Source organism: Adiantum capillus-veneris, chromosome 1, assembly GCF_014529385.1.
Source record: "Adiantum capillus-veneris isolate H3 chromosome 1, ASM1452938v2, whole genome shotgun sequence".
In the NCBI taxonomy this organism is placed as follows: domain Eukaryota; kingdom Viridiplantae; phylum Streptophyta; class Polypodiopsida; order Polypodiales; family Pteridaceae; genus Adiantum; species Adiantum capillus-veneris.
The window spans coordinates 159535903-159553721 of NC_140931.1; the positions used below are offsets into that span (position 1 = coordinate 159535903).

General features: G+C 41.8%; 1 protein-coding gene across 5 annotated transcripts in view; it reads left to right on the plus strand.

Annotated features, from left to right (window-relative positions):
* The window catches only part of LOC147465895 (peptidyl-prolyl cis-trans isomerase CYP40-like), a 62426-nt gene extending 46331 nt beyond the window's left edge, over nucleotides 1-16095 (plus strand). For all 5 annotated transcript variants that reach the window (XM_086522562.1, XM_086522574.1, XM_086522569.1 and 2 more), the window contains exons 7-10: nucleotides 15201-15276; nucleotides 15356-15393; nucleotides 15461-15513; nucleotides 15623-16095. In XM_086522562.1, coding sequence (XP_086378688.1) covers nucleotides 15201-15276; nucleotides 15356-15393; nucleotides 15461-15513; nucleotide 15623 — 168 coding nt within the window. In that variant the 3' untranslated portion in view covers nucleotides 15624-16095. The remainder of the gene's footprint in view (nucleotides 1-15200; nucleotides 15277-15355; nucleotides 15394-15460; nucleotides 15514-15622) is intronic.
* The last annotated feature ends 1724 nt before the right edge of the window (nucleotides 16096-17819 follow it).

The window sequence follows — 17819 nt, forward strand, 5'->3', positions numbered from 1 at the left end:
AGTCCAACGTAAAACGCGAAAGTCCATATAGCTTGCCATGTCATCAACGTCAATTGCGGGCGTCCATATAGCTGTCGCGTCGAACCTTTTTTGCAAGAGATTAAGTGTGTGTGGTCCCGCTTTTTTTAAGGGCTTCAGGTCCCTTGGGCCCCATCGGACGTGGTCCCATAAGTTGGTAGGAACTCTTCTTTAAAAATAGGCCACTCAATAAGACTTCGTAAGTTGGTAAAACTTCTTCTACTGCTTCATTTTCTTCACTCAGGGTTTAGGCTCCTTGGCTAGGATCTACAGGTTGGCTCCGTTCTTCAGTGGCTTGACACGTCAGTAGTTTGTGACAGCTCGGTTCACAGGCTTTGTGCGATTCACCTGTTGTTTTGCACACAAACCCATATAAGGTTCTTTCGATTGCCTCTGATTGCTTTGATGCATCATGCACTATTCACTGTTGCGTTTCTTGCCTTGAAGAGGATGTCAGTTTTTCTTGTAGCATTGGGATATGATTTGCCATGTACTTTTGGAGAGTATGCAACATATCACTAAGAGAAAAAGGATGCCTCCCAGTATTTCTTCGGGGTCGATTTTCTTTTACCAAAGGTGGGGTTTTCTCTTGTGTGTGATAGTAAAGGCTGCTTACTCTTATGTCCTTTGTATATCAGGTATCGGCTCTGATTATCCTCGCACAACGTTTGTGACCCTTCTTTGATTGATTTTGTTCAGGAAAGATGCATATCTTTTCCTTTTATGTGGGATAGACCAGGGTTGCAATCCAAATTCGTATTTATCACTCTTTTCATACCGTTTGACAAATAAGCGTATTGATATTAGTACTTAATGTATTGGTTGTTACTTATACACACTCACCAATACACATGTATCCATGTATGTTAGATTGAAGACGTATGTATGTATACATGTATACGCGTTCATGTATGTCAATGTGTATGCGTGCATATTTGCATGTATTCAATAATGCATAAGTAGATATTTATATTTATTTGTAATTAATACTTAGCGTATTTTCTGTACTGGTAGTGATTATCCATATTGTAGAATGTTTTTAATCATAATTATCTGATATGGTATCTATCCAACGGCTATTAAGCTTCTCGACTTTGTGAAGGCATATAATCAGGTGAATTGGGTTATTAGAGGGGTATTTTGCAGAGGATAAGTTTTCATAGTAGTGGATAGTGGAGTAGATACCCCTCTTAGGGGTTTGTGCGAAAATTATAAAATTTACACTTTTATACAATTTCAATATATATCGAAGTTGCGGAAGCATTTGTATAGAGGAGGAGCTCTCAATGCCCAACCTAGCATGGAGTTTAAGCCATGAGTTGGATTGCATTCAGAGGTGTACCTAGCGACTAGTGCTACTCCTGATTTCGTATGAATGAAAGCGTACTGAAGAAAATGACCAAGTGGAGGGTGAACATATGTGTACACCGCATTGTGGAGAGAGAGAGAGAGAGAGAGAGAGAGAGAGAGAGAGAGAGAGAGGGGAATGACAAAAGAGAATTGTTAAATGCTCCATCTAAATGAAACAGGCAAACCATAAATTAATGCAATAACAAAATTTGGGTATATCAAAACTTCAAAATGTAAATGACTAAGTAGAAGCATCGGACCCTGTGTGGGATCGACGGGTCTACCCATTCACTTCCGTTCCTACTACGGACAGAGAGAATTTCAATTCGTCGAGAGCAAGCCAGAACACCTCCAACTTACTTGAGCCATACAGAAGCCGAGGCCGTTGGTGCAGTAGATTTGGCTTCAAATTCTTCGGCTAATGCTAGCCCTATCGTGAGATAGTCAATACAATTGGAGGGCTTCTGCTTGGTCCACCCTCATCAGCTCAACACTTCGGTTTGATTTGTCCTCAGCTAGCAAGATGATTGTGGTACTGGAGGGCCGGCCTACACTCCAAGCTATCATTGAGCTTAAGCACCGAGAGTGGAACAGTGACAGAGAGCTTTGTTGGGAGCTTCTCTGCAGCTTGACTCTCTGGTTCATATGGAGAGCCCGTTGCACATCTCCTAGGCTCATCCCATCCATCGGTGGAGACTATATGAGATATATGGCTGGAATTGATCCACACACTTCAAGGTCGTTTTGAGATGCTACAGGACAGCTCTGACCGTATGCGGGAGTGCCGCGAGGCATTTCTACGACTTTGGCGTCCAGGGCCTTTCTACACCATTGTCCATGGGGCTCGTAGATGGCATTACCGATCACCTGTGTGGTTATTTCCTCCTCCCACATCTTGATTTATCCCCCCATTGTATATTTCTCGTTTTGATGTTGATGTAGCTCCCCTCATGTTGAAAATAAAAAGCAGAGGCCGCTTCGCCTCCCTCCATGAACTCGAGCTCTAAAAGGATTTTAAATACCAACAGGTGGTAGAAAATCAACACCAACCATACGCCATGCCTCTTCGGTACCACATCGAGTGTTTAGGCCAAGCCAAGGTAAGATCCTCGACGCGTTAACTATGCAGGTCATTCAATCCCCGAAGCGGTAACCGTGTAGATGAGCCTAATAAAAGAAGAAGATCTAGACTCCACACCTCCAATGTAGCAAAGTCCCATGTCATCGACCCTTTTGTCCAAGGCTAAGCGATGTAGACGGCCTAATCTTATATCGAGGCTGTCATGAAAAACATAACACATGAGTCCAGTCAAAAGAGCATCTTGCATATGCACAAATAATCCTTCCAAGGCAGTCAGCCTGTACAGAGTCTCTACCCTTACATCTTTGACGTAAACCATCAAAATCACTTCATAACCCAATCCAAAACTATAAACTGTAATCCAAGCTTTATCACATAGGTGAGAACTTCGCCCTACCTTGGGTGATGCACATCCATCCTGCAAAACCACTTAGCACATAACATGGCTGCAAAAATTGTGGAAACATTTCTATAGGACGGCCATAGCAAAAAAATAAAGATTTAAGAGACATAATAAAAAATGACAACCGAATCCATAAGGGATCTTAACCCTTGACCATAAACCATATTTCTCATTGACCGAACTTCTACACTTGGAGTTTTGACTATACACGCTGCAGCCAAACCAAGCCATATAGTCCTTAAAGGACGAACTTTTATACGTAAAAAGAAGTTTGACCAGCGATCAAACATAATCTCAAAATCCCATTTGGATAATGTTTAACCATGCATCAGTGATGTACTATGGCAACACCTTACCTTTCTTGCATCTAGAGCTAGTTTTGACCTGAAAGGGTGGAAAGCATTACACGCATGTACACGAGACATCCACATCCATTCATGAGTTTCCATACATCATATGACAACACCAAATCAATCCAATCATGATGCAAAACAGCCCCACCACTTCGATCAAGCATATGCCATAGTTACCATGTAGAACTTTTTTCTATTTTTGGGTCCGTGCACGATATGCAAAAGAAAGTATTTGACCTCATACTAATGTACCAAGCGCTTACCTATCACATGGTCTAATATCTTATCTCATCACTTCACGCATATGAAACTCATAAGAACAACTGTGAAAGCCACTTTATGCATTATTGCCCGTACGATTCGAGTTTACTAACCATAAATCCACACATAAGTTTATGGACATCAAACACTTAAAATCAACTAACCGAAACAAATCATAGAACATATATGAACCACTCTCAAACTCACTACTCCATATGGTACCTCCCCTAGGTGGCCTTCTACACGTACAGGTAATCCCGTGCAAAGAACGATTAATAACTCACACTCTTAAAGCGATATCGGTGATGTAAATACATTTATCAGCAAGTCGAATCAATTTATGGCTAAGTGGGTTCCCCAATCTCTATAGTGGTTTCTTGAAGGAGTCCGAGTCCAAGATATTGACCAAGTGCGGTGGGCAGCAAGGTGGAATTTGACCATAACTCTTTACTCAGGTGGAATTTTTAGGTGACACATAAAAGAGAAAATGCTCTAAATGATGTGTTTAGTCTCTGGCTCAAAGGGTTCGATCCGATTCATAGTGGTTTAGGAGATACAAATAAAACAGTGTCCCTACCGTCTACGTGACGTGAAAGCAAAAAGTGTTTTTTATCTACTTGATCATAAACACACCGTATGTATTTATGAGCGTGCTAACCATGATGAAACAACCATGAAGCATCCTCATACACATCCGACAATCCCATACATACCTATGTATACAAAAAAGTAACCACCGAGTGCGTAGTTTCTCAAAAACAGAAGTAGAGAGAGAGAGAGAGAGAGAGAGAGAGAGAGAGAGAGAGAGAGAGAGAGAGAGAGAGAGAGAGAGAGAGAGAGATGATGGCTATGGAGTTTAGAGCTTCTTACTGTGATGAAGAAGTGATTACCAACGGCAATCGGAAGGCTTCTTGCTTTGCCGCAAGAGAGTGGTGATGAGAGCTATGTAGAGGATTTTGCCACGAAGTTGATGTAGAGCGCGTACATCGTGAAAAGAAAAGAGATTGTAGTAGCAAGTAGAGAAAAAAGTTTTCTTTTTCCCGCGTCCCATGAACAAGTGAGAAATTCTTATGGAGATGGTGATGGAGAGCTTGTACCACTCCGTATAATGTGTATGTAGAGTTTTACGGTATTCTAATGCAATTGTCGGCCTTGGAAAATGAGTAGAATTGCTTTGTTTATAACTCACCGGCAGGCTAGAGTGATGTCCAAGGCGTCCCCTATTTTGCTAGATTTAGCCCTTGCTTTTTGAATTCTTTGCTAAAAACATGGCACAGCTTTTGAAAGTAAACTCTGGCCAAAACCATCCAATTTTGCATGTAGAAATTAACTCCATAAATCGCATCTAGGCAACTGATGAGGCCGTGAGTGAACTAGACTGCATTGTGGTGTCCCGGTGATATCACGATACTTACCATACTACCCCGGTGTATTTACGGTGCCGCTTTTAAAAAAATAATTCTCGTAAAATTTGTCTTTAATCTCGTTTCTCCGGCGTATGTCCGTTTCTCACTCAAACAGTGACTAAAAATATTATGTTTAGGTTTATAAAATTTTAAAAATCACACTGCTTTTCGGAAATGTCGAAAAGCACGAAAAAGCTAAAAATAGCGTAAAAAAGCAAAGAAAAGCAAAAATTTCTAAACTTGAACCACATCTTTCTCTCGTCCATCCAAACTCGAAAATGGAGTTGCTTTTCATCGAAAAGAGCGAAAAAGCATGAAAAGCTAAACATAGCGGGAAAGCACTTAAAAAGCTGATTTTTACAAAATTGAACCCTAGCTTTCGCGAGATTCGTAGATTAAGGACGCGGCCTTGCTTTTCACATAAAAGCACCAAAAAGCACAAAAGCCAAGAAAATGCTTTTTTTTTTTCTAAAACTAAATAGAACACTGTCTGACCTATCGAAACATGGAAACGACCTTGCTTTTTATTTTAAAATCTTCTAGCATTGCTCAACAAGCATTGTAGACCAAAAATTAAAGTAACGCGTATTGAACTTTAATTCTCTTATTTTAAAAGAGATTCGAAAATCGAGGATCTTACATTTTCTATTTGTTTAAATTTGCTTCTAGTGTTGTGACTATCAGAGGTCATGTTGGACATTGGCCTCATTTGTCTCTTTTTGTGCATCAGGGATGCAATACTCGCTTTATTTTTTTTCTTAATTTTTGTTGAAGCCATGTCTCGTCACTTGAGAGGACTTCTCAATTATGTGGTCTCCGCATACCCTTGCGAGGGAAACTTGATTTAGAAGATCAGGAGCATGCAGATAATACTCTATTGTTTACTCACGTTGCTCCAAATATCTTGGATAGTTTACGAGCAACTCTCACTATGTTTTACTTTATCAATGGACGGTGGCGCTATCGAAAGTGGTAAGGTACGTATTGTACGTAGTGTGAATGGTTTGAGTTTTAGGTATGTAAAATTCGTATGTTTTTTTTTTCAAATTTAAATTTAGAATACTTTAGGAGGCTTATAATATAATGTTAAGTATCACTCCATAAATGGTAAAACTACAAACCAAGACTTGCATCAACTATAAAATTTGAGGCTTTGAAATGACTGTTCGGTATTGTGGACCACTTTAGACATCCAACACTAAACAATTAGAATTGAACAACACATACAAGACTTCAATTACCTCTCAAATGTTACATTACACATAAAACTCGAAAACTTTAGATCACAAAGTGGATGGTAATCAATCATAGATGATAGTCTCATCAAAATAACAAGATAATAGTCTCTTTGTTTTGAGTTTGATAAGGGAGTACAAGTGCCTAAAAGCCTCAAATAAGAGCGCTCACACAAATGGTCATCTAAATAACTCACTTCAAGGCCAACAAAAAAACAAAAGAAAAACCAAAAAGAAAAAAAAATACGATTGTACGGTACGAGCTAGATCTCGATTCCCCGTGTAGTAGATCGTATGGTACGGTATGGTACGGGTCCATATGTTGACTATAGCCAACCTAGCATTATCAATTGGGCATAAGAGCTTCGGTTTTTTGGTGGGAGTTGAGGAGTGCCAATGGGGAGTGTAGGATCATCACTTGGTTTGCATGGGACCGCACCTGCAGATATCTTGTTTTTCATGTGGGTATTGATGTATCGCTTGAGTTGCAGTTTTAGCCGATCTTACAATCCATGTCCTCTATGCATTTGACATTTGCATGCAAAGCGTTGATTGTGACTAAGGTTCTTCTTGCGATAGCTTGCTTCACTACTTCATGTTGGACTTTGTACCCTAGAGCTATGTCTCATTTGTCGCACTTTGTGCAATTTTTTCTAGGGTGGTTTTGAGGGGTCTAGAGTTACTCGACCTACCCATTGGCTCACTGTTATCATGCCTTGAGAGGAGGGAGGCCCCGGCATTATTGATTGAGAGATGTAGAGTATGCATTGTGTTTGAATCTCATAGCCTAGGTTTTGTTTCCTATGGCAGAGCCTTGAAATGGATCTTTGTACCAAGCATTATCTCGTGCAATTCCTCAATTTAGCTCTAGGGACAATGATGGCCCTTGACGCTGAAAATACGGTTCATGCTTTCAGATGCACCACGAGACATGTCTCATATGTCTCCTTTCATGTGTTGTTGTGGATTTGGTTGATTATGGGTCTTGCATTGATATGACAAAAGACCGTTGTTGAGAAGTTCGTGGTACATCTAGAAAGGCGTTGGACGTACGGGGCCTTTGATTGTCTGAGTGCTTGGCTTGAATAATAACACACAGAACTTATTCAAGAATAATGAAGACCATGAAAGCTTGTGTGTTACCATGATGCACTTGACATATGTACATTTTAAAAGCATAAAAGCACTATCTCAAGTGACAAACCATTTACGAGCTACACGTAGGGCCATGACTCAATAGTTATAAGGAATGGCCATTTTCAGGTGTGCTTTCCCTGTTTTCATTCCAACTTCCCGTTCCGAATCCTCGTTCCGTGTTTCAGACGCGAGTATTTGTAATAGGGAATGTCATTTCACGCTCGTCGTTGTTCCCCATTATGCATATTGATTTCGTGTTTCGGTAACTATGCATGACTCCTTGATAAGGTATGTATATAACAACTCTGCTAGCAAACACATTACACTATGTATATTGTAGCATTCTCTCATACATCACAAGGCACATACAGCGGTTAAAACTTGCATTTCAAATTATGTATGTGTCGTAGCACAATATTTATCCCCTCTAAAGTTGCACATCCTTTGGCACGTGCCAACATCTTTAATCTTCATCCTTAACAATTTTTGCAGAAGAAGAGTTTTTAAGCCTTTCTCTTACATGCTAGGGCATTCATTGTGAACAACCCGCCCATAAGCCATAGGATTCCATCCACCTAGGATTCCATGCTAGAGTATTCGTCGTGAGCAGTTATACGTCCATAAACCATAGGATTTGATCCACCTAGATCAATGACAATAGTGAATCACTTACAAGCACTCTTGGTCGTGGATCATGGTCGTGGATCAAACACAAAATGCTTCATAATCACCAATGCATAGACCCTCCACACATACTAACCTTGTTTAGGGTAACAAGTGTGGTCCTTATCATGAATAAACTTATGGAAGCAATGCCAACCAAAACATCTTGTACATAGACTTGCTCCAAATCGCCATGCGAACTATTAAATTGTGATTCTAAAACTTCTGCATCCATAGGCTTGTCCTTTAGGAAACTTGCCTGCTTATCCCAAGATATCTTGTCATCCCACATGTTTGAGACAGGAGCGTCACCTTTGGTAGAAATATCTATCCTTCGAGATTTTTATCGAAGTCGTGAAATATCAAAGCATGAATACAATTCAGCTCATGCACATCACAAATATCCTCAAAAGCATCACTATCAACAAAATCCTTCTTGCCAGCCTCATCAGGTAGTGCTTTTCCATGTTTCTTATGAAAGTCATGGAACATGAAAGCATGAATATGGTTCAGCTCACAAATATGCTCAAAAGCATTCTTATGAAAGTCATGAAATATCAAAGCATGAATATGGTTCAGCTCACAAACATCCTCAAAAGCATCCCTATCGACAAAATATTCCTTTCCAGCCTCATCAAGTAGTGCTTTGCCACTCTTTTCCTTGCACATAATGATATCCTCTTCATCTGCAAACTGTGGAAGACCGTAGTGTCAAACATGGTACTTTTTCTTCATTTGGCTCCTCAATAAGCGGGTGAAATCTTGAATTACAATTTCCAGCATTACTTGCATTTAAAACCTCTTGCATGTCCAAATTTATGTGGTAGCTTTCACGTACCAGCAATGGCTTACCCACATATTGACCACTTTCTTACCCTTCGTTTCACACAGAAATTTCTCACATACCATGAAAAGCACTTGGTTTAACCTGACCACCATGAGAAACTAGATATACTTTCACAATTATAACATTATCCATTTGCACTTACGACCCTAGAGTCCCAACTCCCAACTCTCTTGGAGCCAAAGCCACACCATTATACCAAAACTTAGCAAACTTCTTACAATATTTTCAAACTCTTTTCCCTATGCTGAATCTTCAGCCCATAAGTAGCTCGAGAAGTAGCTGCCTCTGCTGTGAGCATGGCATAATATGGATAGTTGTCCCTTCTGTTCTAACCTTGCTATGTTGAGCTTCATCTCATGCATCCCTTGGAGAAGCTCATCTAGCATTGAAGACTCCCCACTTTTTTGATTCGCTAAACAGGGTGTCTGCCACTAACACAGCAGTCAGTTTTGAGCTGGTTGTGGTTACTGGATTTAGGGCACATGTAAGGGAGATAAGGAGGGATCATGGGGAAGATTGGAAAGCACTTGAGAAATCCCTAAAGTAAGAGTACTTCATGGAGGATTTTGAACGGGTAACAAAGAGTACTATCTTTGGTATGGGTTGCTCGCCTAAAAGGACTGTCTCCTATGAGGTTACTAGGGAGTTTGAGCAACGCTACGCACAATTTTCAGCAACATCTCAACAAGGTATTTGGATGTAGAGAAGACTTCTACAAGCAACAGAGAAAGAGCTTCAAGAGAAGATGAAGCTATTACTAGACAATAAGAACACTGAGCATGGTTTTAAGATTGAGTGGATGGAGGTTGAGGATGATGTTAACTTCTTACAAAGAGACCCTACTGCAGAGATAAGATGGTGATAAACAATGCTACTCTTACCTCTATTACACCTGAGAATGCAATAAGTCACCCCACCACTTACTTAGTGCTGCAGGTATTTGGATACATCATTTTGTCCACAATTGAATGTAAAGCATTTGTGATAGACACTTCTCTCCATTCTGCATCTTGTTGAAAATGCATGAAACATTTGCACGGCACCCCTTGTTGCTCTTGTTGATCCATTGCTTGTAAGCTTGGTATCACGGCGTTTGAATCCTCAACTCAACTGGGTCTGAGTCATGCTCACCAAAATTGTGTCGAGAAGTTTGCGGTACGTTCGGAAACACACTGGTCTCTGACTGTGAGAGCTCGTGGCTTGAATGAGAACACACACACACACACACACACACACACACACTCATAATGTAGAGACGTAATGAAGAAAACCTTTCTTCAGTCATGAAAGCTCCACTCATACACAAGAAAGAATTCAACTCAAAACTCTTGTGTTTCACTATTTCATATAGCCTCGCCTCCAATTGCACACATACAATGCTAGTTTGCCCCATGGAAAGTCCTAGCTTCCTTCCTCAATTCTTTCCTCAAGACGAGACCCCTTGGCACAGTTCATATGTGATCTTGGTGAGTGGATGTGGTCCTCTGACTAGATTGATGTGGAGCTAGTCTCTTTCTTCAAGGACATTGTTCGCATTGGGTGGTGGATTCTTTTGAGGCATCAGCACTCCCCCCACCGGCCTTGGCAGAAACCCATTATTCTCCAATGATTTTCTTTTGCAGTCTTGGTCCTGCATTTGGATTCTCAAAGTCAGCAGATGGATATCTTACTTCATGTGGATGTTGGCACATGCAGGATTGCCTGTTTGCACTTGGGCTGCACGTACTGGACATCAGCCAATAGGTGAGTGTTGTGATAGACAACAGCAAGAGTGTACTGGTTTTGGTTATACCCACATGCAAAGCCAGTTTGGCGAGCAATGTGTTGTTTGTATTCATGATGGGTTTGTGACATGAGGGGCAGTCACCTTGCTCTTGCGATTTCCAGAGTCAAATACTTTATACGAGGGATCTCTAACAGGTCTGGTCTTCATGCTCATGCTTCGGGCTACAGATGGGGATGTCTCGATATGCTTCTTTCTATTGTGCGTCAGTTGGATATCCATCCACGAGAGACAGTCTTTGCTTGTTGCATCACTCTGGATTATTTGGAAGTCGTGTTGTGCTCATATACTGGGCCCACAACCTTCACCTACATCTGCTACCTTGTTGTGCTCATATGTTTGGTTGGAGGTGCAGCTAGTTGATACATCAGCAGGCTCCTCCAGGGCAGCAGAGTGGCATAGACATTCATTTCTCAACCTGTGCCTACTTAAGTAATTCTCAGCTTAGGGCAACTCTCGCAGTTTGTACTTCTTCTGAGAAAGCGGCTGCATTGAGCATGGTCTTAGACTCTCTTGTACACAATATACAGCTCCACAGCTCCAGAGAGAGAGAGAGAGAGAGAGAGAGAGAGAGAGAGAGAGAGAGAGAGAGAGAGAGAGAGAGAGAGAGAGAGAGAGAGAGAGAGAGAGAGAGAGATTTTTAACGTCTATGTCAGGCCGAAATCGGCCTATGAGACAAATCAAATGTACATGGTGTGTATGTCATCCGTCTATCGGAAAGACAAATGAAACAAAACTGATACAAAACTGAACTGAATGTAGGTAGTGGAGTATCTGAGGAGGGATGGAGCTCTATCTCTAGGGGTATATGCATGTCTATATGCTCAAGGTAGTACAATCATGAGAATGCATCAAGCTATCTAGCTCCATCTTGTACTAATGGGGGGATGTAAGATGTGGTACATGGGCGGGTCTGGTGCCAAGGCTACCCGGATGAAAGCTGTCGGGTCGGCCCTCATCTGAGCCACTCGCTCCTCAGTGGCACGGCGCTCCCGGGCTCGGATCTCCTCGATCTGTCGGTGGTGGGAGCTCGCGCCCCTGTAGCCTGTGACTCGTGGTCGTCGTCTAGCTCGGCTCACCTCCGCCTGTGGGAGTGTCACTCCCCTCTGAGTGTCTGGTGAAGGAGGGGCGGCAATCCTCTGAAAGAAGTCTGTGAGCTGCGATTGTCTCCCCTCTGTCTGTGTAGCTGTGTGTGGCTGTAGTAGTGTGTCCCGATGGCTCTGTATCTCTAGTAAGAAACGTCCGAGCTGTCTCTGATCTGGAGAGTCCATGATCTCTCGGAGAGTGGGCTGTCCTCTGAATAAGGCCTCATACCTGCCTCTGATCTCAGTGTATGCTCTGCATCTACATACAAAGTGCTCCTCACTCTCCACCTCCTCTGTGCAGGCTTTGCAGACTCGCTCCTCCCTGGGAACACCAGTATGTCTCCCGATCTCAATCTCTAACCTGTGTGAAGCCACTCTCAGCTGACCAATCGCCACCCGTGAGCTATGTGGCATATATGTGTCCATGTAGTGTGGTCTCTGTATGAACCCCCCAGACAATATGGTGAGAAACTGGTCTCTGTAATCTGACATCCTCGTCCCCAAGCCAGGTGACTCCCAGACTCTCCTAGTGTATAGCTGCCACAGATCCTGTCTCAATACCAAGTTCCTCTCACTGCGAGAGAGGTGAACATATGGTGAGTGGGGGTCGTACTGGAATGGTGGTAGGATCTCCATGTCAAGACCGTGTCCCTCAAACCATGCTCTGACCTGTGAGTACCATGCTCTCTCATGCCCACTCTCTGAGAGAGAGAGAGAGAGAGAGAGAGAGAGAGAGAGAGAGAGAGAGAGAGAGATGAAATGATATATTAACGTCTACAAAAGGCCAAAATGACCTATGAGACCAACTGATTACAATGATGAGTCTAGTACCAAGTCTGGGTACAAACAAAGAAAACTACAAACAAAGAACTGAGATAGGAGTGCTACCGACTCCTATGGGTGGCTGGTAGGCTGAGCAATGGTATCATGCCAAAAAGGTACAAAATGGGGATAAGTGTCACCATGGTATAATAAAGCAATAGCATGGAGCCTATCCTGGTCGACACTCTGGGTGTCGTGCTAGAATCCTGTGGATCCTCTGCCGCAATCTCCGCCGGTACTGCGTGGCTCCCCTCCTCAGTTGCGGTCGTCTCTATCTCCCCAACTCTATAGCTCGGTCAATGAGAGTACCGTTGGTGTGTGTATGGGTGGGAACCGAGCTATATATATATATATATATATATATATATATAGAGAGAGAGAGAGAGAGAGAGAGAGAGAGAGAGAGAGAGAGAGAGATGAAATGAAATGAAATGTTATATTAACGTCTTCAAAAGGTCAGAGTGACCTATGAGACCAAACTGATACAAAAGTGGTGAATCTGTTATAATGTTTGAAAAGTGTGAAAGTGTGAAAATTAATGCGAAAAACTAAATACAAAGTATTAGATAAACTTCTTAGGAGCATTCTGGGTGTCTGGCTAGAATGCTTCTAATCCTTTGTTGTAGTCTCCTTCGGTGAAGTGTGCTTCTGCATCTCGGTCATGGTCGTCTCGATTTCCTAAGCTCAATCGCCCTGTCAATGAGGGTGCCTTTGGTATGAATGTGGGCACTCCTTTGTGCTCGCTGCTGGCCTCTTGCTTCTCCTTCCATTCTTGCTTCTCTCGATCCGAAGAAATCTGTGATCTGCCTCTGAGGTTGTAGTGCTCTTTGTCTTTTCATTAGATTATCCCTGTGCCGATGTAGTTCCAGTAGGTACAGGCCTAAGCACCTTTGATCTTGGTATTGCATGACTCTATCTAGAGGTCCAAAGCCTTCTTTAAATAGGCAATGGAAACGCCCACGTATCTCTTAGTATACGGTGCAATGGCATATGTAGTCTAATTCCGTCTCCGGCTCCATTCCGCATAACTTGCAAATTCTGCTCTCAGGTGGGATTCCCCTAAATCTGCCAAATTTCGAGCTGGTGTGAGGATGTATGAATCTGACCAATAGCACATCTCAAACCATGAGATAGGTGGGTATCCATGTAGCTCGGGCGAATCACAAAACCATCCTCAGATAGCTGTAGGAAGTTTTCTTTGTAGTCGGCCATCTTCGTGCCCAATTCTTGTGTAGGGTCTATCCATGTCCTCGTAGTGTCCAACTGTATAAGATCTTGGCGGATGATTTTATTAATCTCCGTTCGTGTGATTGCCAGTGATAGAGAGAGAGAGAGAGAGAGAGAGAGAGAGAGAGAGAGAGAGAGAGAGAGAGAGAGAGAGAGAGAGAGAGAGAGAGAGAGAGAGAGAGAGAAATGAAATGAAATGAAATGTTATGTTATATTAACGTCTTCAAAAGGCCAAAATGACCTATGAGACCAATCAGTTACAAAATAGTGAATCTAATACCATGTCTGGGTACAAAAGAACTAGAAAAGAACTAGAAGTGGAACAAAATACTACTACTACTACTACAATCTAAAACTACGTGGGTGTAGCAGCTGATACAATAGGTACCCGGTAAACTGGATGTAACAGTGTGTGAAACAAAGATGGAAGAAATGGTGAGGATCCATCCTCATCTGCACTCTGGATGTCGAGAGAGTATGGCTCGAATCTTCTGTTGTAGTCTCCGTTCGTGTGATTGCCAGTGAGAGAGAGAGAGAGAGAGAGAGAGAGAGAGAGAGAGAGAGAGAGAGAGAGAGAGAGAGAGAGAGAGAGAGATGAAATGAAATGTTATATTAAACGTCTTCAAAAGGCCAAAATGACCTATGAGACCAAACTGATACAATCCTTGTGGATCTAATCCAATGTCTGGGTACAAAAATAAAATGAAGTGAAGTGAAAGACGTTAGTGGGGATGTCGTGGTATTTAGTCAATACTATGCATGATGGAGCTGATGGTTATATTGTCTTGTGGGTGACTACCATGGGTCCATACCTTGCACTTTCCTTCAAGGGTGAATCTGGGCTTATCCTGGATTCATCTAGGTATATTTTTTAGTCTTATAGCGGACGTGCAGACTTCACATTGTGAAGTTTTCGTCCGAGTTACGACCAGTTGATTTTGTGCTAGTTCTTTCTATCTTTAGTGGTGCGTATGACCTATCAACTACCTCATTTTTGTGCTAATTTTTCAGATTTAATGCTTCTTTTAGTGCTAGGCTTCATTACGACTGAGTCTGCATTTGATCTGCGGAGTCATGATAGAAACTCAGTACGTTGAACTTTGTGTTGATGTATGCTCATGTGTGTGTGTGTGTGGTGTGTGTTAGGTTGGAGAGCATATGTTAGTACCTAGTTCTACACCCACTATTGGGCACTGACGATGTTAGTGGGGATGTCGTGGTATTTAGTCAATACTATGCATGATGGAGCTGATGGTTATATTGTCTTGTGGGTGACTACCATGGGTCCATACCTTGCACTTTCCTTCAAGGGTGAATCTGGGCTTATCCTGGATTCATTTAGGTATAAAGTGAAAGACTAAATCAAAGTAAAATGACCTATGAGACCAAACTGATAGAATCCTTGTGGATCTAATCCGGCTACTGAGTCTCTGCTCTAAAGAAGTCAGTGATCTCCCTCTGTGAATTTGAATACTCTGGGTAGATCAGCAATTTTTTCTGCCACTTTTCTGATGGACAAACTTGTACAGGCGTATATGGCATTAAATGATGTGGATGCTGCTGCTGCAAGCTTTGCCAAGGCCTTGAAGTTAGAACCCTCGGATGGTAAGGGTCGGTGGCTTTTGAGATTGTGTTCATAAGGCTAGATAATCAGTAAGACGTTTCTGATGTGTTAATTTTCCAGCTGCAATCAAGAAAGAACTGGGGAAAGCCAAAAAAAGGGTAAATTTCGTGAAATCTGCCGTTTCTGTAACTTCTTCTCATGGCTGACCAATTTTCTGGATTTCAGATAGCAGAAAAGCGTGATAAGGAGAGGAGTGTTTATGCGAGAATGTTTCAATGGTAATAGACTGTAGAGTGTTATTGGCAGTCATATCATTCACTGAAATACGGAGTGTTAGGATTGAAATTACATTATGTCTCAATCTGCTGACCTGATGCTACCATGCAGATGGGAGGATGGTTAACTTAAACGGTGGAGATGTCTTGGTTTTGTATATCTGGCCATTTTGCTGCTGGACAAAAAGTTTATGAATCTGGTATGGGGCTGACAGAACAATTTTATCCAGAGGAAAACTCAAATTTCTCCCAGGAAAGATAATTGTTTGGCTGGGATGTAAGGCAAAACTTTTGGACACACCCAAGAGTAAATGTCAGAGTTCAGGGGACTATTTAATAACGAGATGCGAGGAGGACCGAACTGGTAACCTTGCATAAGCAATCAATTTTTGAGTCATATAAAGGCTTGTACAGATGTGGTGGGGTTTCGTGTAGCGTATGGACATCGTGGCTCGAGACATGTGGGGTTTAGTCATTGAGGATGAGGTGCGTATGCTCAGTGTACTGCGAGTTTAAGGGCTCAATGCCTACATTTTTTGATATGATAACTCGAGAATACAGCACTGATAAGTCTTGAGCCCCCCAGTTGTTTCTTTGATTGTGTACTACACCCTAGTATAGCTCTCTCTCTCTCTCTCTCTCTCTCTCTCTCATGCTCATGCTTGCTACTTCTCTCGCTCACTTGCACGCATTGTTATACACCTGTGCCTTGCCACTTGGATTTGGGTTTTGAGTCTCTTGGATTTCACAGATATGGCCAAAAATGCTACAGATTACACAGATATGAGCAAATCATGAGAAGCTATAAAGTATGAAAGCTCTTCAAATTTTGTAATACCGAAGCATACAGACAAAGTAAGAGGTCGACATCAGGCCCAATCTATAAATATGGCAGGGTGTTGATAAAGTTAACGGCAAAATCATCTTTAGATAGAACCATCATTCTCCGATGTTCCTTTTCCTAGGCTTTTACACACAGCTTTCGAAGAGAAGATGGCATTTGTGAGACACGTATCAGGTTCAAGCATGACGATGTCACAAAGAATGTACGAGACCTTTAGAAAAAAGAATCTATTGGACTTTTGTTTCGGACTGTTGAGATGTTGTCAAATTCTTTCTTGTCATTCAGTGGCAAAGGTTCACCTTAGATTGTTATTTTCAAAACTGGCCTGGAGCTTCTTCATGGAACATTGGTTGAGTGACTTCTTACGCATAATATCAGATTTATGTGAATAAAAACTGTCTGGTTAGAAGAAACGGTACTAATTGTCTAGCTGTCTAGTTGTCTATGGCACTTTCATTAGAATCACACGTCAAGACATCCTTGGAAGTCGGCCCTAGACAATGGAAATCCTCTTGGAAGACGGCCTGGGAAAATAGAAAGACTTCTGTAAGACGGCCTTTCAAAACAAGTTTGGACAGTGGGAAGCACTTACACATGATTGTTCGACGAAAGCCAACTTGCAATCATGTTATGCTAGAAGTACACCACCATTAGGATAATATGCCAAGACATCCTTGGGACATTGCCCTAAAGAATGAAAAGCCGACACATGAGACGCCTATATGTTCCGTCTTTCTACAACTTGTTCTCGATGTTTCATTACCTTTGATTCCAAACTTTCAAGGGCCTCTTGTTGCTTAAATTTCAGCATAGGGTTCTCAAATTTTTACATTCGCTATGCTTCCATCCATTTCGAGTTTTTCTAGCATCTTAGCTACATGGTGGTGATCTTTGTGCATGCACATACACGTGAGTGTTGCTATACTATTAAGGCTTGGACTATCTCTTATGCAGGGAGGTAGTTTTCTTGAATGCCTTCCAAGTCTCTACAACATGGGCTTTCATCAATCTACCTAGTTGAAATTCGTAGGCTCCATTAGAGCTTTGAGCAAGAGATATTGTGGACCATTGTTGAGATGTGTATGACATGCAAGCTAGATGTTGTGAAACTTGGCATCGAGAAATTTCAACCATGATGTGTGAGCAACAGATGATGTTGACACTACCAAGGCCACTATGTAAAATTGCCTATATAAGACATGCAAGGTAGTTTATAGTCTTCAGGAGGGGGGTCATTATGTCTTAAAGAGCAACCCAAATAGATCTCTTGAAAAAATAGCCCCAAGCAATCAATTTTACTTTGAAAACTAATAGGATCGATAGCTCAAGATGACACACTTGACCAAGCCATATAACCATGTGACAAAAAGAGTATTGTATTTGTAACTATGTAGAAAATAAAGAGACTATATGTGTGTGATACACAGACCCAAGGTATGTAAACGAACTCAAAACTATCACTACT